Source organism: Thunnus albacares, chromosome 11 (assembly GCF_914725855.1).
Source record: "Thunnus albacares chromosome 11, fThuAlb1.1, whole genome shotgun sequence".
Lineage (NCBI taxonomy): Eukaryota > Metazoa > Chordata > Actinopteri > Scombriformes > Scombridae > Thunnus > Thunnus albacares.
Window position 1 is genome coordinate 17,613,506 of NC_058116.1, and position 19,093 is coordinate 17,632,598.

At 40.5% G+C, this 19,093-nt stretch overlaps 1 protein-coding gene across 5 annotated transcripts in view; it reads left to right on the forward strand.

Moving 5' to 3' along the window:
* Window positions 1–14,904, forward strand: part of igf2bp2a (insulin-like growth factor 2 mRNA binding protein 2a) — a 64,648-nt gene extending 49,744 nt beyond the window's left edge. For all 5 annotated transcript variants that reach the window (XM_044365782.1, XM_044365781.1, XM_044365783.1 and 2 more), the window contains 10 exons: window positions 302–436; window positions 4,699–4,821; window positions 6,485–6,620; window positions 8,270–8,407; window positions 8,946–9,014; window positions 9,744–9,866; window positions 10,240–10,314; window positions 10,533–10,664; window positions 11,190–11,303; window positions 13,566–14,904. In XM_044365782.1, coding sequence (XP_044221717.1) covers window positions 302–436; window positions 4,699–4,821; window positions 6,485–6,620; window positions 8,270–8,407; window positions 8,946–9,014; window positions 9,744–9,866; window positions 10,240–10,314; window positions 10,533–10,664; window positions 11,190–11,303; window positions 13,566–13,664 — 1,144 coding nt within the window. In that variant the 3' untranslated portion in view covers window positions 13,665–14,904. The remainder of the gene's footprint in view (window positions 1–301; window positions 437–4,698; window positions 4,822–6,484; window positions 6,621–8,269; window positions 8,408–8,945; window positions 9,015–9,743; window positions 9,867–10,239; window positions 10,315–10,532; window positions 10,665–11,189; window positions 11,304–13,565) is intronic.
* Window positions 14,905–19,093: the final 4,189 nt, after the last annotated feature.

The following is a 19,093-nucleotide window of genomic DNA, read 5'->3' on the forward strand; positions in this document are numbered from 1 at the left end:
GATTCAAGATAGCTCACAAGGAAAGTTGTGAAATAATATTTGGAAACGAGATGCCCGAATAATGACTGCTTCATGAGTAGAGGATGGCATGTTTACTGCTGCCTTATATTTTCCAGTTTATCTTGATTTGTTTGTTCCCTTTTTGATATCTTTGTTTTTCTTTTCAGCACTGCAATTTTATTTCTCTTTGCTTCTTTCAAATCAATATGCAATGCAAGCAGAGTTGACTTTAATACTCTCTCTGTCTTTATTCTACTCTCTCTATGTCGTGTCCATGCCTCTCTCTCTCTCCCTCTCCCAGGGTGGACATTCATCGGAAGGAAAATGCAGGTGCGGCAGAAAAGCCCATTACCATCCACTCAACTCCGGAGGGCTGCTCCTCCGCCTGCCGCATGATCCTGGACATCATGCAGAAGGAGGCCAACGAGACCAAGACGTGAGTCGGCACTCAAACACACGCGAACGTTCCTAAACATGCACATAAACACACTTGAATGTGCTTATCCAGAGCATGTATACACTTCCATGGGGGAGATTAGCTATAATGTGTGCAGACTGTAATCTCATCCTTTAACCTGCCTGCACACTTTTTAATCTCACTGTGCATTCTCTGGCTTGGACCACTAACACAGTAAACACGGTGTGAACATGTGATCGCAGCTTAGCATTTAAGAAATGAGGTCAACATGTCTAATTGGGCTTGACATTTTTAACAAGATACTGCAGCTTTTAAACTCTTTGAGCTTCATCACCCACCTTTCACACATAATACCCGTGTTTATCTTTGTTTATCACTTTAAATGTATTGTTTGTCAAGGGTTCTGCACTCATTTACATTACTCCCGGTGATGTGTGCACACTACCAGCATTGTTAGAGATATTTGTAGATTTCAGATTGGGTTGCTTATTTTGCCATTTGATTGCACCCGGTGCTTTTGTGTCTTTGTGTGCATTCAAAGACTTCTCATGGCACCAGAGAGTATTTCAGGCTGTTTGATTGGATGAAAATCTTGAGCATTGCTTCTAAATAAAACTTTTCACAACTTGCTGTGATAGAAATCACACTTTGCTTCCTGTCAATCTCCTGACATCCAGAGGAAGTTAGGTCTTAAAACTTTGCGGCCACATTTGTGTCTTCTTCTTCTATTGTGTTAAAGTTTGTAAAGGTTGAAAAGAAAACATACACTAGCGTGCATTACACCATGACTCAGAGAAATGTAAACCAGATGTTTTTTTTTTTTTAAATTTATTTAAATCTTTATTTTATACAGGTAGTCTCATTGAGGTTGAGATCTCTTTTTCAAGAGAGACCTGAGAACAAGAAACACTGAGACAAGCACACAATCAGCAAACAGAAACAACACAATTAAGGTCAGAAGGACGCAATCAACAAACTATAAATAAAAACAGTAACAAGAGTCACAAGAAACATCAGATAGGGAAGCTTTAAAATCTCCAAGGGGAAAGAAATACTCTAGTTTGAAGGCAGTTTGCAGTTCATTCCATGTAAAAGGTATTTAGTACCTGAAACCAGTTCTGCCAACATTAGTGCGAACATATGAGATATTTATAGTTACTGGATCATGCACTGTAATTACATGATTTAAATGAGAGAAGAGATGTTTGGAAGCTTCAACATTAGAGCTTTATAGATGATTATCATGAGATGATTATTTCTTCTTGTCTGTGAGGGAGTCCATCCAATCTTGTGATACAGAGAACAATGATGAGCATGAAATCTGTCATTTGTGATAAACAGAGTTTAGCTGCTGAATTGATGATGGGGCAGCATGACAATACAGAATATTGCCATAATCAATTACAAGCATTTAAATTAACTGCACAGTAGTTTAACGGTTTAAAAAAGACAGATAGCTTTTAACCTCTTCAACTCCCTGAGGATGTCGGCGTCCGCGGGTGACATTACTGTCTTTCAGAGGCTGTGGAGGGCTCAGTTTTAAAGCTTCAGTGAAGATACTGGTATCATATGAAACTAGATGATCTAAGGAATCGACTGGTACTGGATTGGTATTGGATGTGATGCTAGCTCGTCAGGAAGGGGGCTAAATAATGCTCCAAAGTTAGGCTAAATTTTGGTGAGGGTAAAACTGGCATGGCCAGTTGAGGTCACAATAGGTCATTTTATACCACTGACCACTCGCCTCAGGATATCTGAATGAAAATGGGGTGTATGGGTACCCATGAGTCTCCCCTTTACAGACATGCCCACTTTATGCTAATCCCATGCAGTTTTTTGTATGCAGTATGAATGTGTTTTTTGGTATTTTTGTCTATTCTAAAAATGGTGTATTTGAATATTTCTGCATACTGAGATCCCTAAACAGTCTTGGAAATTATATGAATTGGGTATGACTGGAAAGCTCTTTTGGATTCAATGAGTCCAATTGTATTCATGTGTGATGATGTTAATCCCCATAGTAGCCTTTTCATTGTAGTGAGACGATCTTTTGAAAACTGACCTCACTGTATAAAATGGCCTATTGTGACCTCCAGGATGAAACTAGAGGCATTCAGAGGATGTTTGGATTTCCTAGGTATATTATTGACAATAAGGGGCTTTCTAAGCAATTTCCAGACCCCGCTGCTGCCTCTACTTGCCATCCAATCGCTGTAAAATGCAATTCTTACAGAAATCTCCAAATGTCAAAGGTTTTTGATACCAAATCACAGCATAAATTTTTCTATGATGTTCCTCAAGGTCTTGGTGTCTTATTGTGGTATTTTGAAGGGATTTTTGGCCATTTTTATAAATTCTGGAGTGGTCAAAAATGGTCGCACCAAATCTGTGTAACAAATGATATCAACCCAAAAACTGATGCAACAACTTTATAGACATAATGAGCATATGAATGGCTATCATATACTTCCATTATAATGTTCAAAGCCCATATACACTCTAAACTTTAAAAATTTGAATAGACGCCTAACCAAAACACAATGTTCATTACAAATTTATTACTAGTAAAACTTGACAACCAGTTTTAAACTGCATGTCAAATTAATCTTCAGGCTCCCAGCTTTCAGATGATGTAAACCACTTCTATGTGGCATATAGTGTTGACCTGCCATCTCCCCCTAAACATCCCCTGTTCCCCCAAAAAATGGGTCTATGGTAGGGGGGTGGGAGTGGAAGAAGTTAATTCTATACAAGCCTAGTTTAATCTTTAATTTTTGAGTCAAATGTTGAATATGAATCTTGAATGACAGCCATAATATCAATGTCATAATGTCATAAAGCCATTGTAGATAGTAGTGGGCTGTAGCTTTAAATGCCACCAGTAGTTTCCTTTAAATTGCCTCAACATGGGTGCCACACCTGCAGAAATGAACCTGTCACTTCCGCTTTCCCCACACCCTCTAATTTCACCGCATCTAAGGGGCCCAACACCCTGTGAAACCCAAACTACTGAAGTTGGCCTCTAAACTCACAACACTGCCATCTCCCCTTACTTGCCCCACAGCTCACCCCAAACTAATTTCACCCCACAGCCCAGATCCACACTCAAAGATTATAACGTGCTCTGACCTGCCACCCCCTCCCTTACACACACACACACACACACACACACACACACCACCACCACCAGTAGGCCTGTGACCCAGCCCAAAAACAACCACAGCATCTGGTTTCCCTCCACCACAACTTACATTCACACTCACACCCCACAATATAGATTATATCAAAATTATACTAAAAAAAAAATGCATACACTTATAAATAAATAAATCAGAGATGCTTTATTTTACGGGTTAGTTATTTACTATTTCCTAGAAATTACTGTGTAATTTGGTTCTAATTACAGGGAAAATAGAGTTCTGAGACTGTTGTTTTAGTTATTTTAGTTAGTTGTGTTGCGTTTGAAAGCAGTTGTTGATTTCCAGAGGAATTTCTTTGAAAGAACTGCTCCATTTATCTCAAGTAATTTTCCCTTAATAATTCATTCATTTTTATAAACTTTATTCGTTACATTGAATTGTGTGCTTGCCGGACACAGTTTTTACATTTTTGCATTTTCAGCTGACTTGCTGTTGCACAGACTCAGGTGCTTCGTAATCAGTTAGAATAAATGAATTGGAAGTGTACCAATTGAATGCTGCCACAACTTTGCCTAAAATTTGTGCAGAATTACATTGGTTTTTTTCAGGAGATTTTCAAGGAAACTGATGCAAATGATGAAGAATCAAAACAAGTTTTTTTATCTGATCTTTTTCTTTTGATGAAAAAAATTGATGTGAAATTTGCTTCATTATTTATTGTATTTTTTCTTGCTTATAGGGTCTTATAGGCATATTTTACCCTGTTTTTCTCTTCACATTCTGTTACCAGAAGCACTTTCTGAGCTGTTTTCTTGTTTACTGTAAACTACATTGATCAGTTTATTTTTATAGCAACAACTTTTGGGTGCATGTGGACACAAAATCCGCGTGTGAATACTTAAAGTATTTCATTTTATCCAAAAGACACTGACATCATTTACACACTATTAAACGAAAGGTTTGTGTCTTAACATTGTGCCCTGTGCTTTCAACAGCACTTCATGCTGGGCAGCTATCCACATTCCTGTTCATCCCCATCACACCATAACATTCCTCACACCACATCAGTGACATCCAGCGGAGCTTGTGCCCAGTCATCTTACCTCACGTGTGTGTGTGTGTGTGTGTGTGTGTATGCAGGACGGAGGACATCCCTCTGAAAATCCTCGCCCACAACAGCCTGGTGGGGCGACTGATTGGGAAGGAGGGCCGCAACCTGAAGAAGATTGAGGAGGAGACAGGGACCAAGATTACCATCTCCTCGTAAGTCGTCTCTCCTGCTACTTTCACACACACCCACGGCGCTCCGCAGCTACGCTTCTGGTTGTACTAGCACCTTGAGGAAAACACACACACTCACTAAGTGCTTGTATGACAGTGGCATTGTTGAATAGCAGCAATTATACTTCAAAGTTCAAAGGCAAAGTTTGTACTTAAATTTTACCAATGCACAAATAACAGGCAGTGACTTCAACTTCTTGGCGCCACACCTCTCTCCCTCCGTGCCCATTAGCCTTCGCAGCGTGTGGTTTCACTTAACTGAGTTGTTAGAGAACAAATGTTAAGAGTTGATTACAGCTCCTTCACTCCAGAACATGATATTAGTAAGGTGGTGATTACACCCCATTTAACGGACTGTGCTCACCAGCCCTCGTTCATTTAGGGCTAATGAATTGCTCTGTCTCTGTGAGCTCTGAGGGCATAATGAGCCTTGAGAAAGAGACAGAGTGGAGGAGAAAGAAGAAGCGGGAAGGAGATGGTCCTTCTAAGAAGAGGCAAACAGTACGTACAATTTTCACGGCTCGGTGAAATCCTTTTGGAGTGTTCTCCACGTCCACAGACACTGAGCAGAGAATAAACTGGTTCTGCTACAAAGGCCCAAAGGTGTTGTTTGTTTGAACTTTCAGCCAAAGTAGTTTATGGAGCCATCGTGTACTTTATAGAGTCGTTAAAAAAGATTTAGTTTAGATATGACTGATGTGCTCAGTAGCACTGTTTTCAGCTCACCTGCTCTCTGAGGCTCCTGCAAAGGTGAGGGGAAAAAAGATCAAGGTGAGCATCATCGTTCGTGATTTGAAAAGTATGTGTCTCGCAAAAGGCTTAAAACTTTTTTGAACCTAACTGTGGTTAAATCCAGAGAGATTGAGCTGTGATTTAGCTGTTACACAAAATTAAGAGATCAAGCTAAATGTTTTGCAGCAGTGTTTTTACACTCTATTGGCTCTTTTACCCTAGTTTTTCTATTCAGAAAATAATAGGCAAGGATATGTGACTCCATTTTATCTGTGTATGCACATCACTGTGTTGCATCTTGACCTTCATCACGGTTAGTGGTTGTGAAATTTCTTCTGCGGCTCTGGAGAAGACTTTGTCAAGTCTGAGGAAATAATCCTGATGATGTCATCTGGTTTATCTAAATTTGGTCTTGGAGACTTTTTTTTTTTTTCCCGGAAAGCCCGTGTTACAAATTGGAGGTGTGGAGTTTAAAAGAACCAGGAAGGGAGGGTCTAATGAAAGATGCCATTGAGTTGCATTATGGGAAGTGTAGGATCCAGGCTTTTTTGAGCTTGACTCATACTAGAGAGCTTAAAGTCAGGATTTTGACCACTCTCTCTCTTTTATTGTGAGTTGTTAAACTTTATGGAAGTGTAATATTAAATTACCAGAATTCTGTCATCAGCAGCTGGTTTTTCTGATTTCCTAAGAAAATAATTTTACCGTCAGCTTTGACAGCAATGATACAACCTACAGTAACACTTGAGTAAGATAAGCACAAACACAGGAAATCCAATTAAAATCTGCTGCCCTTCTGAGAAAATATGTGAGCAGAATATGACTGTGCCTGTTCTCTGTGTTTGTATTTGCATAATGGGAGTACTTATTTGTGTGTGTGTGTGTGTGTGTTTGTGTGTGATCTCCCTTGCAGGTTACAAGACTTAACCATTTACAACCCTGAGAGGACCATCACGGTGAAGGGCAGCTTGGAGGCGTGTTGTAAAGCCGAGGCGGAGATCATGAAGAAACTGAGGGAAGCCTACGAGAATGACATTGCTGCTATAAATGTAAGCCGAACTCAAAGGTTACCATCTGCAGGCCTTTTAAAAGTCTCATCTGTGTGTGTTTGTGTGTGTGTGTCTGGGGTAATGATCTCAGGTTGACTCACATAGACTGACAGGTGAACAACAGAGTGGAGTGATGAGACACAGGAGGATGATATCGCCCTCCCATTCACACATATCACGACCAGCGTTAGTAATACCGGTTGTTGTGTGCTTAGTAAATGGATAACAGTAAACAATCACCAAATAGCTCATCAGTGACTCGAGTGTGTGAGCGCTGCGTGTCTGCGTACGTGTGTGCCTGTTTCACAGAGCCTCTGACTCACACTCACTTCCCCCCCGCTGTGTGTCTGCTGTAACACACTGCGTTTCCCAGCATCCGTCTGATATCTGTAGGCTGCTCCCTCACCCAGCTCCTCTTTCACACTGCCCTGATGACATCACCGGTGCCGCAGCCAGAGAGGTCAACTTCAGAGGAGGAGAGATAGTGACGATATCACACACCGCACGCTCTCCGTCGCAGTGACACACAGATGAGATTCAGAATCACTGTCGCTTCTCAGACTACAACCGCTTATTCTCCGTTAATTGCATGCACGCTGCCAATTTTCTCCCTAATTTTCGTCGATCCGAATGCCGGCTTGGAAATAATCATCAAGAGGTATCACACAGCATGCAGTCAAATTGTGCTGGCTGGTGTGAGCGGTCCTGGCACCTGTTGGGACCGTGTGTCTACACAGTAAGCGGTTAGGGCCATCTAGCGTGACACCGTGGACATTACACAAAACTTTGAAAAGTAACAAGGAAGTGAAAGGAGACAGCGTGTTGTCGGCCATGAAAACCAGAATAGCTGACTGAAATATTTTTGTCATGCACATACACAGCACATACACAAGTATAAATAATGCAGTTAGAGGTACAGTAGTAAAGGATCTACTCACCTAACAAGGGCTACAACTCATTTTCATTATCTATGGATTATTTTCTTGATAAATTGATCAAAAATTTGGTCTATAAAATATTAGAATAAGATGAAAAATGCCTCTTAAAGACTTGTGTTGTCTGAGTAAGAATCCAAAACCCGAATATTTTCAATTTAACATAACAAAAACGTCTGATAAACTGGAACTAGAGAATGTTTGGTGTATTTGCTTGATTGAGTTGAATGGCTGCAGCTTTTCACCTTAAATTTAGTCGGACACATTCATTTCTCTTCTCTCCTTGAAGGTGATGTAAGAGGAAAACATTAAAAGCAAGATTTATATTTGTTTCTGTGACCTCAGTTTGCTGTCAGATTAAATAAAGGACAGTTAAAGAATTAAGGCCCTTAGGGTGTTTTTTTTTTTTTTTTTAAAAAAGAAGTAAAAAAGAATATGCTCACCTAGAAGGAGTGATGCGTTTTTTTCCGCATTTACTCTTCACTTCTTATCAGCGGTAGAAGTTGAGCTCACTGCAGATAAAACTATAGTAGTCAGCGTCCTCTTGCAACAGAAAGGATAACTCGTGGATGCCTGTGGATGTAAAACCCATTTTAAAATCAGTTTAAACTAATCCACTGCTGTGTCTAATTTATCTCTATAGTTTGTCATTAAGTCTTCCCCACTTTTCTCGTAGTTTTCAGCTCGTAACTACAATCTGTCTCTCCTCAACAGCAACAGGCCAACCTTATCCCAGGCTTGAACCTGAACGCTCTGGGCATCTTCTCCTCTGGTCTGCCGGTGCTGCCCCCTGCTGCTGGACCACGCGGTGCAGTGACCCCTGTGGCACCAGCAGGATACAACCCATTCTTAGTGAGTACACGCTCCTTTTTCACACACGACCTCTGCACACACAACCATAAAAGGTGAGAGGGAAAAAAGATAAAGAATACCTCATTTGGAAGTCGAGTGTTGGTTTTATTCACCCAGCAAAGCAACGCACAATCCCTGAAGGAATTAGTTTTGACTTGATAAAGCAATTTGTTTCCAACACATAGTAAACCGGGTGCCCCTGAAATGCTTTTTGAAAAAACAATAGTGTGATGACTTCTTGCATGATGTTACACACAGTTTGAAACAACCAGAATTCCCCCATCTTCTCCAGAGATGAGTCAGTTTGTCTGTAAATCAAAGTCTCCACTCATAGCCTGAGGCAAGCCAAAGTGGTGTGAGACACAGTGTGAGAATGTATTTGCGTGCTTCCTAGTCAAGAAAGTTAGAGTGTGATTCACTCAGAGTTTATGCCCTGAAATTCCCCTAATAGGAGCTCCAGTTGTGTACGTGCGTGTGTGAATGAATGTGTGTTAGTATGAGCGCCATCTGATCGGTCTGCTTGTCACTTCACTTTCAGAGTCACTCTTCACATCTCAGTGGCCTGTACGGGGTTCCTCCAGCAAGTGCCATCCCCCACCAGCACTCAGTATGTTCCCTTAAATCTGCACTACAGTCAATGTTGCCGTGGTGATTGGAGACTCTCCTGCTCACTTCTTGTGTTTTGTGTTGCTAGATGATTATTTTGAATAGTAGAGGGCAATTTGAAAGCCATGTTTTTTTCCACACAAGCTTAGGAAAAGTTATCTTCCCTGTGTGTGGCAAGGGAGAACTCCTACAAGACTCCTGCGAAAAGATATAAGACTAATGGAGAGGGAGACATAAATAACAGACCATGACAACCTCTCAGTCAGCGTCTAGCGTTGGACAGTGAGTCGAACATTCCTGCGTACCATCACCCATTCACCAGAACACCACAAATATTTCTGGATGGGGACTTTTCAGCCTAGAGTTGTCCTGTGGCTCGTAAAAATTCACTTTATAAACCTCAAGTACATGAGTGTTACCATGCTAAGAAAAACAAAAACACAGGGCAACCATTGGCCCTAATAGGAAATATTCCATTCAGACGCAGCCAAAGTGGGATGTTTACCCAAAGCGCAAACCCTCGAAGAGAGTTCAATTTAGCTTTGCTTGCATGTGGTGTCATCGTTCTCGGCTGCTCTTCAAGTATCTGACAAGTTAAATCAAGTGTTTGTCTCTGTTCTGTTGTCAGTGCATGCATGTTTGCCACCGTCAGCAGTAGAGTAAAAGTGTAGTAAAACATCTTTTTACTGTGTGGTTATGTTGATTTTTTTTGTGTGTGTGTTTTTTTTAGCAACAGGCTCCAGAACAGGAGGTTGTCTACCTCTTTATTCCAACTCAGGCAGTCGGAGCTCTGATTGGCAAGAAGGGCCAGCACATCAAACAACTTGCCCACTTTGCTGGAGCTTCCATTAAGGTGGGTTTGTCAGCGTGTGTCAGTAAAGTGCTCACTTCAGCGAGAAGGGGAAGGAGGTGGTCAAACCTTCTCTGATCAATGTGTAGGGTTGAGTCCACAAATACGGGTTAAATGCATTTTTCAAAGCCTCAAATCGAGCGTTAAGGTGAAGTTATGAAGTTGGCAGACCACACCGGAGGTTATTCATGGTCCATCTAGGGAGGTGGGACAGCTGGTCAGTGGTTTTTTGTAACGTAATTTAAGGCGTTTTAAGAATTTGCTGGCTTCTCAGATGATGCAGCCGTTAAATGCATTACAACAGAACAAGCTCAACAGCTTTCGACCAAATGTTGTCCTTATTTGTCTCCATAACTCCTCTCTGTGTGTATGTCAGATCGCCCCAGCTGAGAGCCCAGATGTTACTGAGAGGATGGTTATCATTACTGGAACCCCAGAGGCTCAGTTTAAGGTAAAAATACCATGAATGTGCGCATGAATGTTTGTTAAAAATGACAGTTTCATACTGAAATTGTATTCATACATTTTTGAGGATGAAATTGCTGCTTGAAATTCATAAACATCTTTTCAAAAATCATCCGTTCTGTATTCTAGTAAACAGCAGTGGATCATTGTGTATCCCCATTTTCCCCAGTCTCTCCTTGCCTCATACCCTCCTCTGTATTCCAGGCCCAAGGTCGGATATTTGGAAAGCTGAAAGAGGAGAACTTCTTCTCAGCGAAGGAAGAGGTCAAACTGGAGACGCACATCAAGGTTCCCTCGACTGCAGCTGGCAGGGTCATCGGTAAAGGCGGCAAGACGGTGAGTTGATGCACAGGAGAGAAAATGAACTGAATTACGGTTAAGGTCAGAAGTCTTTTGGGAGTAATTTTGAAAGTCTGTTATTTTATTCTGACATAAACAGATACTTTTTACATCAAAAGGGGCAATTTTACATCTCCATAATAATTAGATGTGTTTGGTCAAAGGTAAAAAAATTAGTCAGCAAGGAGAGAAACCTGTTCTTTGTGCAATTTATTTTTACATTTCCACTTCCCACCTACTGTAGTCTGAACTCTGTTCTTTTGGAAAATATCAGTTTTAACGACATTTTCTTTTTTAAAGTAGAAACCTTTTACTGAGATGAACTAGTATTTATAATTATATACAGAGATTTTAACACAAGCGCAATAAATATCAGTAAAAGTGCTCCACACTGTACATCAAATAGTACCTTGTTTACTGTAATTTGATACCTTTTACAAGTGATGTCAGTGTGTTTTAGAAGTCAGGCTGGAGGTGAAATGCAGAACAACACGATGACCTCTGGACTGGTTTGTTTTCCAGGTGAACGAGCTGCAAAACCTTACTAGCGCTGAGGTCATCGTACCGCGGGACCAAACTCCAGACGAGAACGACGAGGTCTTTGTGAAAATCAGTGGGCATTTCTTTGCCAGCCAGGTATGCAAAACAAGTTTAGGGCCCTGAAAACACACAGTTGTTGTTGGTTATTTTTGGATGATTACTTTGTCGAGGGTGACATTGTTAATTTGCAAATTTTGCATTTCACAACAGCTCTTAATTGAGCAGCTATGTATGTGCGGTATTTCTCTTGGGAACCGTCTTTCCTCACTTGTGACTGTTGCTCACTTTTGTTTGGTTTGTGTTTTGTGTCTTTGCTCATTTTGGCTGTCAAAGCGATTCTGCACTCTTTTGTCCAATTTTATTTATCGGTTGACATTATAGCTGATTTCAGCGTACTCCACTGAAACAGTTTAGTTTTGAATTGCCTCAACACGAGAGTCAGGAGGATGTCAGTTATGTGTTGTCTATACACACCCACTGGGTGGACCTGAGAAGAAGATTAATCATCAAAAAACGCCTGTGTGAGCGTACCATGGCTATGCATAATACATTTAAACTGAAACCAAAACTAACTGTTGCATACAGTATCTACTATCGCTAAATGTATACGAGACGATAATCAACTGAAAGATAAATAAAAAAACTGAAAGAAAAGAGCAAAATAAGTAATTAAATGTAAATGTTTGTTACGTTACTCAGTTAAAGGCCCTGCAAACCTCCACAGGGGTTATTTTGGCTAATTAGACCTCTGCTCAGGTTGAAGCTGGGTGGATTTATGATAATTATGTGAGTTCACTGGGCCTCGTGTACTAATAACAATGATAAAGGTGTAAAAATTACAGCTGCAACAAAACTAACACAAAAGTGACAATCATGCACGGCCTGCGCACACCCGCACACCTGAGAAAAGGTCTAATCAGACAGAATAATTGAAATCACCTTTGTCTGTGTACCATAGGTGTACATGCTCTAAAGACTAAATAATTATTTATGTATTTATTTACCATTTTGAGGTAAAAGTATGTTTAGGTGTGTGTTTAATGGCAGCTTTGAAGGTGACACATGTACTTTACTATTACTATAATACACCACAGAAGGGGTTTCTTTCATCGTTCCTTTCATCTTTCATCGATGGTTGTCAAAAGCTGAATCATGAAACAGGAGCTTTCTTTTCTCATTGCGTATCTGCTACTGAACTGACTGGTATCAGCGGGTCGTCAAAATATGAAGCTACTATGAATCTCATTCGGACAAATAAAGAGGTTATCTTACAAAGTAACAGTCTTTTTTGTATGAAATTCCCTCTTTGTGTTTCCTTGTTGAGCTTCAGTGCAGGGACAGTAATGAAAAAAGGGAATTTTGTATTAAAAACAACTGTAGCTTTGGAAGATATCAACTTAATTTGTATAACCCAAACTGTTAAGTCTTATATTAGCTTCAGATAAACTGTGGAACAAATTTTTACACTGTTAATTTTGTCCACTGTCCATCACTTATACTTTCAATATATGTACAGTACTGTGCAAAAGTTTTAGACGCTAAATGTAAAGTGAGGATGCTCTCAAAAATAATTCCATTAATAGTTTTTTATTTATCAGTTAACTTCATACAAATTGCAGAAAAGACAAGAAACCTTAATGAAATCAATATCTGATGTGACCACGCTTTGCCTTTAAAACAACACAGGCTCTCCTCGGTACAACTGCACACAGTTTTTCAAGGTACTTGTCAGGTCGGTTGTTCAAAGCATCTTGGAGAATTTGTTTCAGCTGTTCTGTGGATTCAGGTGTCTCAGCTGCTTCTGTCTCTTCATGTAATCCCAGACTGACTCCATGATGTTGAGATCAAGGCTCTGTGGGGGGCGTCCCATCTTTTGCAGGACTCCTTGTTCTTCTTGTCACTGAAGATGGTTTTTATGACTCTGACTGTATGTTTGGGGTCGTTGTCATGCTGCAGAATAAATTTGGGGCCTTTCAGACGCCTCCCTGATGGCATTGCATAATAGATAAGAATCTAAACATCTAAAATATCTAAAACTTTTGCACAGTACTGTATGTATGACCTGATTAATGTTTTAAAATCATGAACATACCCATCAACAATTATTTTGTCAGCATTCAACAACTACAGATCCCATTAATCTTACTTACACTAGGAGTATTTTTGACAAAACCTTAAGAAATTGATGACAGTTTAAATTCAACTAGAGCTCATTATATTTGTTTGCTGTTTTTAAGCATTGTGGAGCTGCTTTCCCTTTTATTGTACTGTACTTTATCAACTTGCTGTTATTTTCATATGGACATCTTGTCATGTCTCAGTTAACACCTCATCCTGCATGTGACGTCTTTCCAACAGACTGCACAGAGGAAGATCCGGGAGATCATTCAGCAGGTCAAACAACAGGAACAGAAGCACCAGCAGGGCGCCGCCGTGTCACCGCACCACTCCAAGTGACCAGCGGGGTGGCTCCAGTGGGCGCCAGCCAATGAATGTAGCCCTCCCAAACGGACAGAGACCTACCCAGACAAAGGCCAAGGCCAAGGGGGACATGCAGGGCAGACCAGCAGCACCGGGATCAAAACCAAAGAACTTCACGAGGGGGGAAACAAGTGAGAGCCAAAGGCTGAGGGCATTGTGTGCACTGCCAGCCCTGTGAGAGCAGATAGAGTGGGAGAAACCGTACTGATATAACTGCAAAAACAGACAAAAAAAGACCAAAACAATTAAAAAAAACAACAACAAAAAAAAAATCAAGAAAGGTGGAAATGGCAGAGAATTTGGGAACTGTTGTCTTCACAGTTAAAAAGGTAAAACAGGAAGTAGTATGTCGCCCTGCATAACGTTATCTCTTTAGTTGGACTAACATAGGCCTAACAGAAAAAGCAACTGTATTAACACGAGCGTAGGTGAGGCATTGTGATTCATACTTTGGGTTAGAGCAAGAGTGAGTTACAATGGACGCCTTCTCTCACAAGAGTTTGATTAAATATCCTTAGCAGTATTAATACAGGGTAGAAAAGTATATTGATACACACTGACAGTATGAACTGTTATTTGTCTATCAAAATAACAGTAAGTCTTGGTGTTGTTTTTAATATTTTGCTTGTTCCAGAGATCGATCGGGCTGCAGCAGCCACATATAGCGGTTTCCCTCATTTGTTCATATTTTAGGTCACTGAAATCAAAACGAGCACCCCTCCCCCCCTCCTCCCCACCGTTAGTAATATGGTGAATGGTTCTGAATTTTTGTAACAAGCCTGTGTGTGTGCCAACGCAAAAGATAACGTCCCTATGAAATGTTTCGCACCATTCATATCTGATGCTACACTTTTTTTTTCTTTCTTTTCTGCTAATTTCTGCTATCACGTTCTCATCACTCTCTCTCATCAATCATAATGTTATTTTTAATAGGATAAAAATATTTGTCGTCAAGAAACACTTTTTTTTTCTTTTTTTTTTTTTTTTTCCTTTTTAGCCTTTTGATAACGTTGAACTGACTGCCACTTGTGCTCAACAGAAGTTAAATGCAACAGAGGGATTTTTGTTTTTTTTTTTGGGTATCACTCTCCCATGCTGTAGAGTAGACTGTATCTACATTCATGCTTATTGTCCTGATGATAAAAAAAAAAAAAAATCAAAAGGACGTGTCAAAAGACATCCTCCTCAACGATCAGAGCAAATTGACGTCTTAAAAGCAAACAATCGGTGCATCTTTGCTTGTTGACAGGTATTTTGAATGTGCACCGCCACACGCTCAGCCTTACGAGGACGTCACGAGGGCGAAAACAAAATGTGAGGCGAGGGCCCGGTTAGTGGGTTGGGGAGGGGAGGGGAGGGAGGGAGAGTGCATACCTATGGAGTGGCAGTGAGGAAAAATTAGATATAGGGTGGGAGTTTATGGGGAGGCACTGTATGACCTGTGGTACACACACAACCACAAACGTGACCGCAGCCGCGTTTGGCTTTAACCCTCTCTTGTCAGGGAGCTTTCTAAAACGGCTTGACATGACAGCTGTGAATGTACGATATGCAGCCTTTTAGAAAAAAAAAAAAAAAAAAAAAAATCCCCCCCACCCCCCCCCACCTGCCGTGTCCAGCAGGCCAGGCCAGCGGCACAGACACACACAGATTGTCATTCTCACTCTCGCTTCTTTTTTTTTTTTTCTCCTTTTACTTTAACGCTTTTGTTTTCGTTCGTTTATTTTGCGAGCTGGCCGACTGCTGTGCGAGTACGCTGGACACGCAGGTCCTGGTGTCCCCTTTGTGCTTTACTTTGGAGACCATGGAAGCTTGTTGCCTTATTTCGTCACCTATCAAGACATCGAACCCATCAGCTTCATCTTCCAGACGCAAGGTTATTGCCAACACGCACAGCTTCCTCCGCGCGTGTGTGTATGTGTGTGTGCGTGTGCGCATGTGTGTGTGTATATATATATATAAAAAGAGAGAGTAATATTTATGAATCTATTTTTTTCCTATTTTGTGATGAGAGCTATTGATAAGAAACAAAAGAAAACAAAGTCCTTTTCTTTTTTTCCTCAGTGGGACACTGCCATATTATTTTGAAGGGAAGTGTTTATTTTCTTGAAAACTAGACTATGAATAATAATATAAATAAAAACCTGAAAAAATGGGAGAACAGTAAAGTGAACCACCGCGTTAACTTTGGTCAGGATGTGAACAGTGCGCATGTCAGTATTGTGATCTACCTCAGGCTTCAGGGTACCTCAGTCCAATCTTTCATTTCCCCTTTTTCCACATTTTGTATGCCTTGTTAACTGATCATTTTGAGCGTTTTTAATTTTCTTTTTTAATGAAAAAAAGAACAAGAGAATCTACAGTAATCTCTAAACTCTTCAGGTCCAGCCGACAAGTGAAACTTTGTAAACCGTAGTCAACTCTGTTGGACTGTCTTTGCCTGGACGCCATACAACCTCTTAATGATACACGTCAAAGGATTTTTCCAAATCGATTTTTTGCTAGAAAGGAATGAAGAGCAGGATCTAAGGGGTACATACCTGCCCGAAGTGGTTCTGAATGAGGATGTTGTGTACTGATTTCACCAATCAAAGAAAGAAAACAATATAAATCAGCTGATAGAAACAGAAACTAACCAACTGTACCTCCTGTTTTTCCCGACTGTACCTCCAGGTTTTTTGAGACTTAAAAAAAAAACAAAAAAAAACAAACAAAAAAAAACAAAACAATGAAGTTTATTCACTTGTGAAAAAGGAATTTTTGTAACAATCCAACCCGATCTTACCAGCTCTATTTGATAACAGCATACTCTGGGGTTGATTTGAAGAAAACACAAAGCTGCAAAAATACACTGACAGGACTCTTGAACATGGTGTAAAACCCTAGTCTTCTGTGTAGAATGTAGAACAACTCTAGTCGATGAAATGTCACTGTGTACGACAAGATAACTGTATATCTGTAAACATGTACAATAGAGTCACACATAAATGCATCATTCTCTGTCTCGCTATAACACTTATCAGTCTGCACCTGCATCGTGAGAGAGACTCTGAGAGAAGTTTAGAGTGGTCACAGCTTCCCTCAAAAACTGACTCTCTAAGTGGTTTTCTCATCGATCTACCGATTTTGAATTTTTCTTTTTGTTGTGCTGTACATTTCAGAATTACCTCTCAGAATCAAAGGCTGACTTTAGTTACTAAAACTGATGTAGGGCAAAAGAATTAAATAAATGAATGATCTAGTGAAAGTTAGTGTTTGTCTTTGGAGTTTTTTTAACTGTTGAGAGCTGATTTTTTTTTTTTTTTGTTAACCTTTTGGAGGGCAGACTTGTGTCATAAGATGAGGCAGATCATTTTTGTCCCAGTGAACACAGACTAGCAGTGCTAAAATAAAAAAACATAAAAGGTCTCTCAAACTCACACAATGCCTGAGGCTGTTTAAACAAGCCTCCCCACAGCCAGTACAGTACCTCATACTGATGATCGCTCACCAGACCTGATCAATACCCTGACCTTACCCACATGAATGCAGTACGGTGCTTCTACTCGCAACGCATGACTCCTGTGGTGGTCTGCTTCGCCGTAGTAGGACATGTCTCGGAGAAAACAGCTTTTCACTCATGGTTTGTTTGACTGTCAGCAGTAGTTTCTAGAGCAGTTTTGAAGTTGACGCTCTTTTCTTGCATTGCGGAGGACTCTTCAGACCTCTGTCTCTCTTGTGTTTTTGGCTCTTTAAAGGTGCAGTGTGTAGAATTTAGTGGCATCTTCGGAGTGGTCGTGGCGGGAAATGGAATATAATATTCATAAGTATGTGTTAATTAATGTATAATCACCTTAAAATAAGAATTGTTGTGTTTTTGTTACCTTAGAATGAGCCCCTTACATCTACAGAGGGGAGCGGGTAATGGATGTATTATAAGAGCTGGATACCGGACCGAAAATGGCGCCTATTTAGTCCAATAAGAATTGTTTAAGAATAGTTTCTGGTTTCCAGGTTTACTTCCAGGGATATGCGGCCCACTGAACATGTGCAGTAGTGTTTCCCCTGCTGGTCCCACCCTTGAGTTCCCCCTCGGCCCATAGACTTTACATTGTGGTCTGTTACATTGTTACGTCATCGATTTTTAAATCACTTTTCTCATCTCGAGGAAAGTTTTACAAATATAAAACCTCCATGGATCAAAAATTTATAATAGAAAGTCATAATTGACCTTGTTTGCAGTTCGAGGTGTCCTGTCAACAGTTTTGCAGACGTCTCTTTTACAATGGTGGTCTATGGGGAAAATGCTTTTTGGGCTGCAGGGGGATTTTTTTTCACAGTGGCCACTTGGAAAAATTGGCTGCAACACTTAGCGGTGGTGCCGTTTCCAGCTCTTATAATGCACCCATGGAGCAGGTTCTCTTCCACAGAAGCCGCCATGTTGCACCACCATGTTTCTACAGTGGCCCAGAACAGACAAATCAATCAATCAATCAGTCGCTCAAGAGAGGGCCTTTCGCGTTTTTTGTGAGTTTTGCAGCCAACGTAGGTTCTCCTACGTGCTTGGAAGGGGAGAGTTATTCATTTTGCTGCAATCTGCAACCTCACCACTAGATGCCACTGAATCCTACACTCTGGTCCTTTAAGTGCAGGTTTCCCTCTAGCTGGTTCAAGATGTTCGTTTTCATCGTGGTGGTGTTGTAAGCAGAGCATCCTGGTTGTTGAGACATCTGTAAGTCTGAGGCGAAACTTGTCAAGATGATAGTTTTTTTTTTTCTTTTTTTACTTCCAAGGATTGGTGTTTCTAAGTTTTGTGGGGTGTTGCTAGGTGTTAATATTCAGTACCCGAAAACCACAATTACACACATCACTGAGGGTGTACGAGTGTTGTTAGTCATATCACATGGTGGTTGGATAGTTTAGGCTTTATTTTGTTTTCTGTTGATCTGGTTTTTCTCGTCATTTACACTGATTTAATAATGTAGTCTGGAGTCGTAGCTGGGATTCTTTGCTTTAATATTCATTCCTCTTAGATCACTACCAATACTAGCTGTTAAATTGTGGTTTTAAAATATGCTAGCTAGGATTTTTGAACAGATTCAGGAATCAGAATGGTGCAAATAAAATATAAGAATTTGTGACATGCAAAGAAGGAGGGATGACAGAGTATCCAGGTCTGGAAAAAAAAAAGCGGATAAAACTTGTTCTGCCTTTGGGACTGAACAGAAAAGAGGGCATTCAACAACCATCCAAAAAATATGGATTAGCTGAGGAAGGATTTAGTAAAGTCTGGTCAGATGTATGCAGAACCACAGCAGTGTTTTTGTCCCGTCTTGTTAAATGAGAAAACACAAATCATTGCATGAGACTGTTTTAGGTGATCCAGTATGTACTACACTTCATATAGCACTAGACTTTCAGTAGTG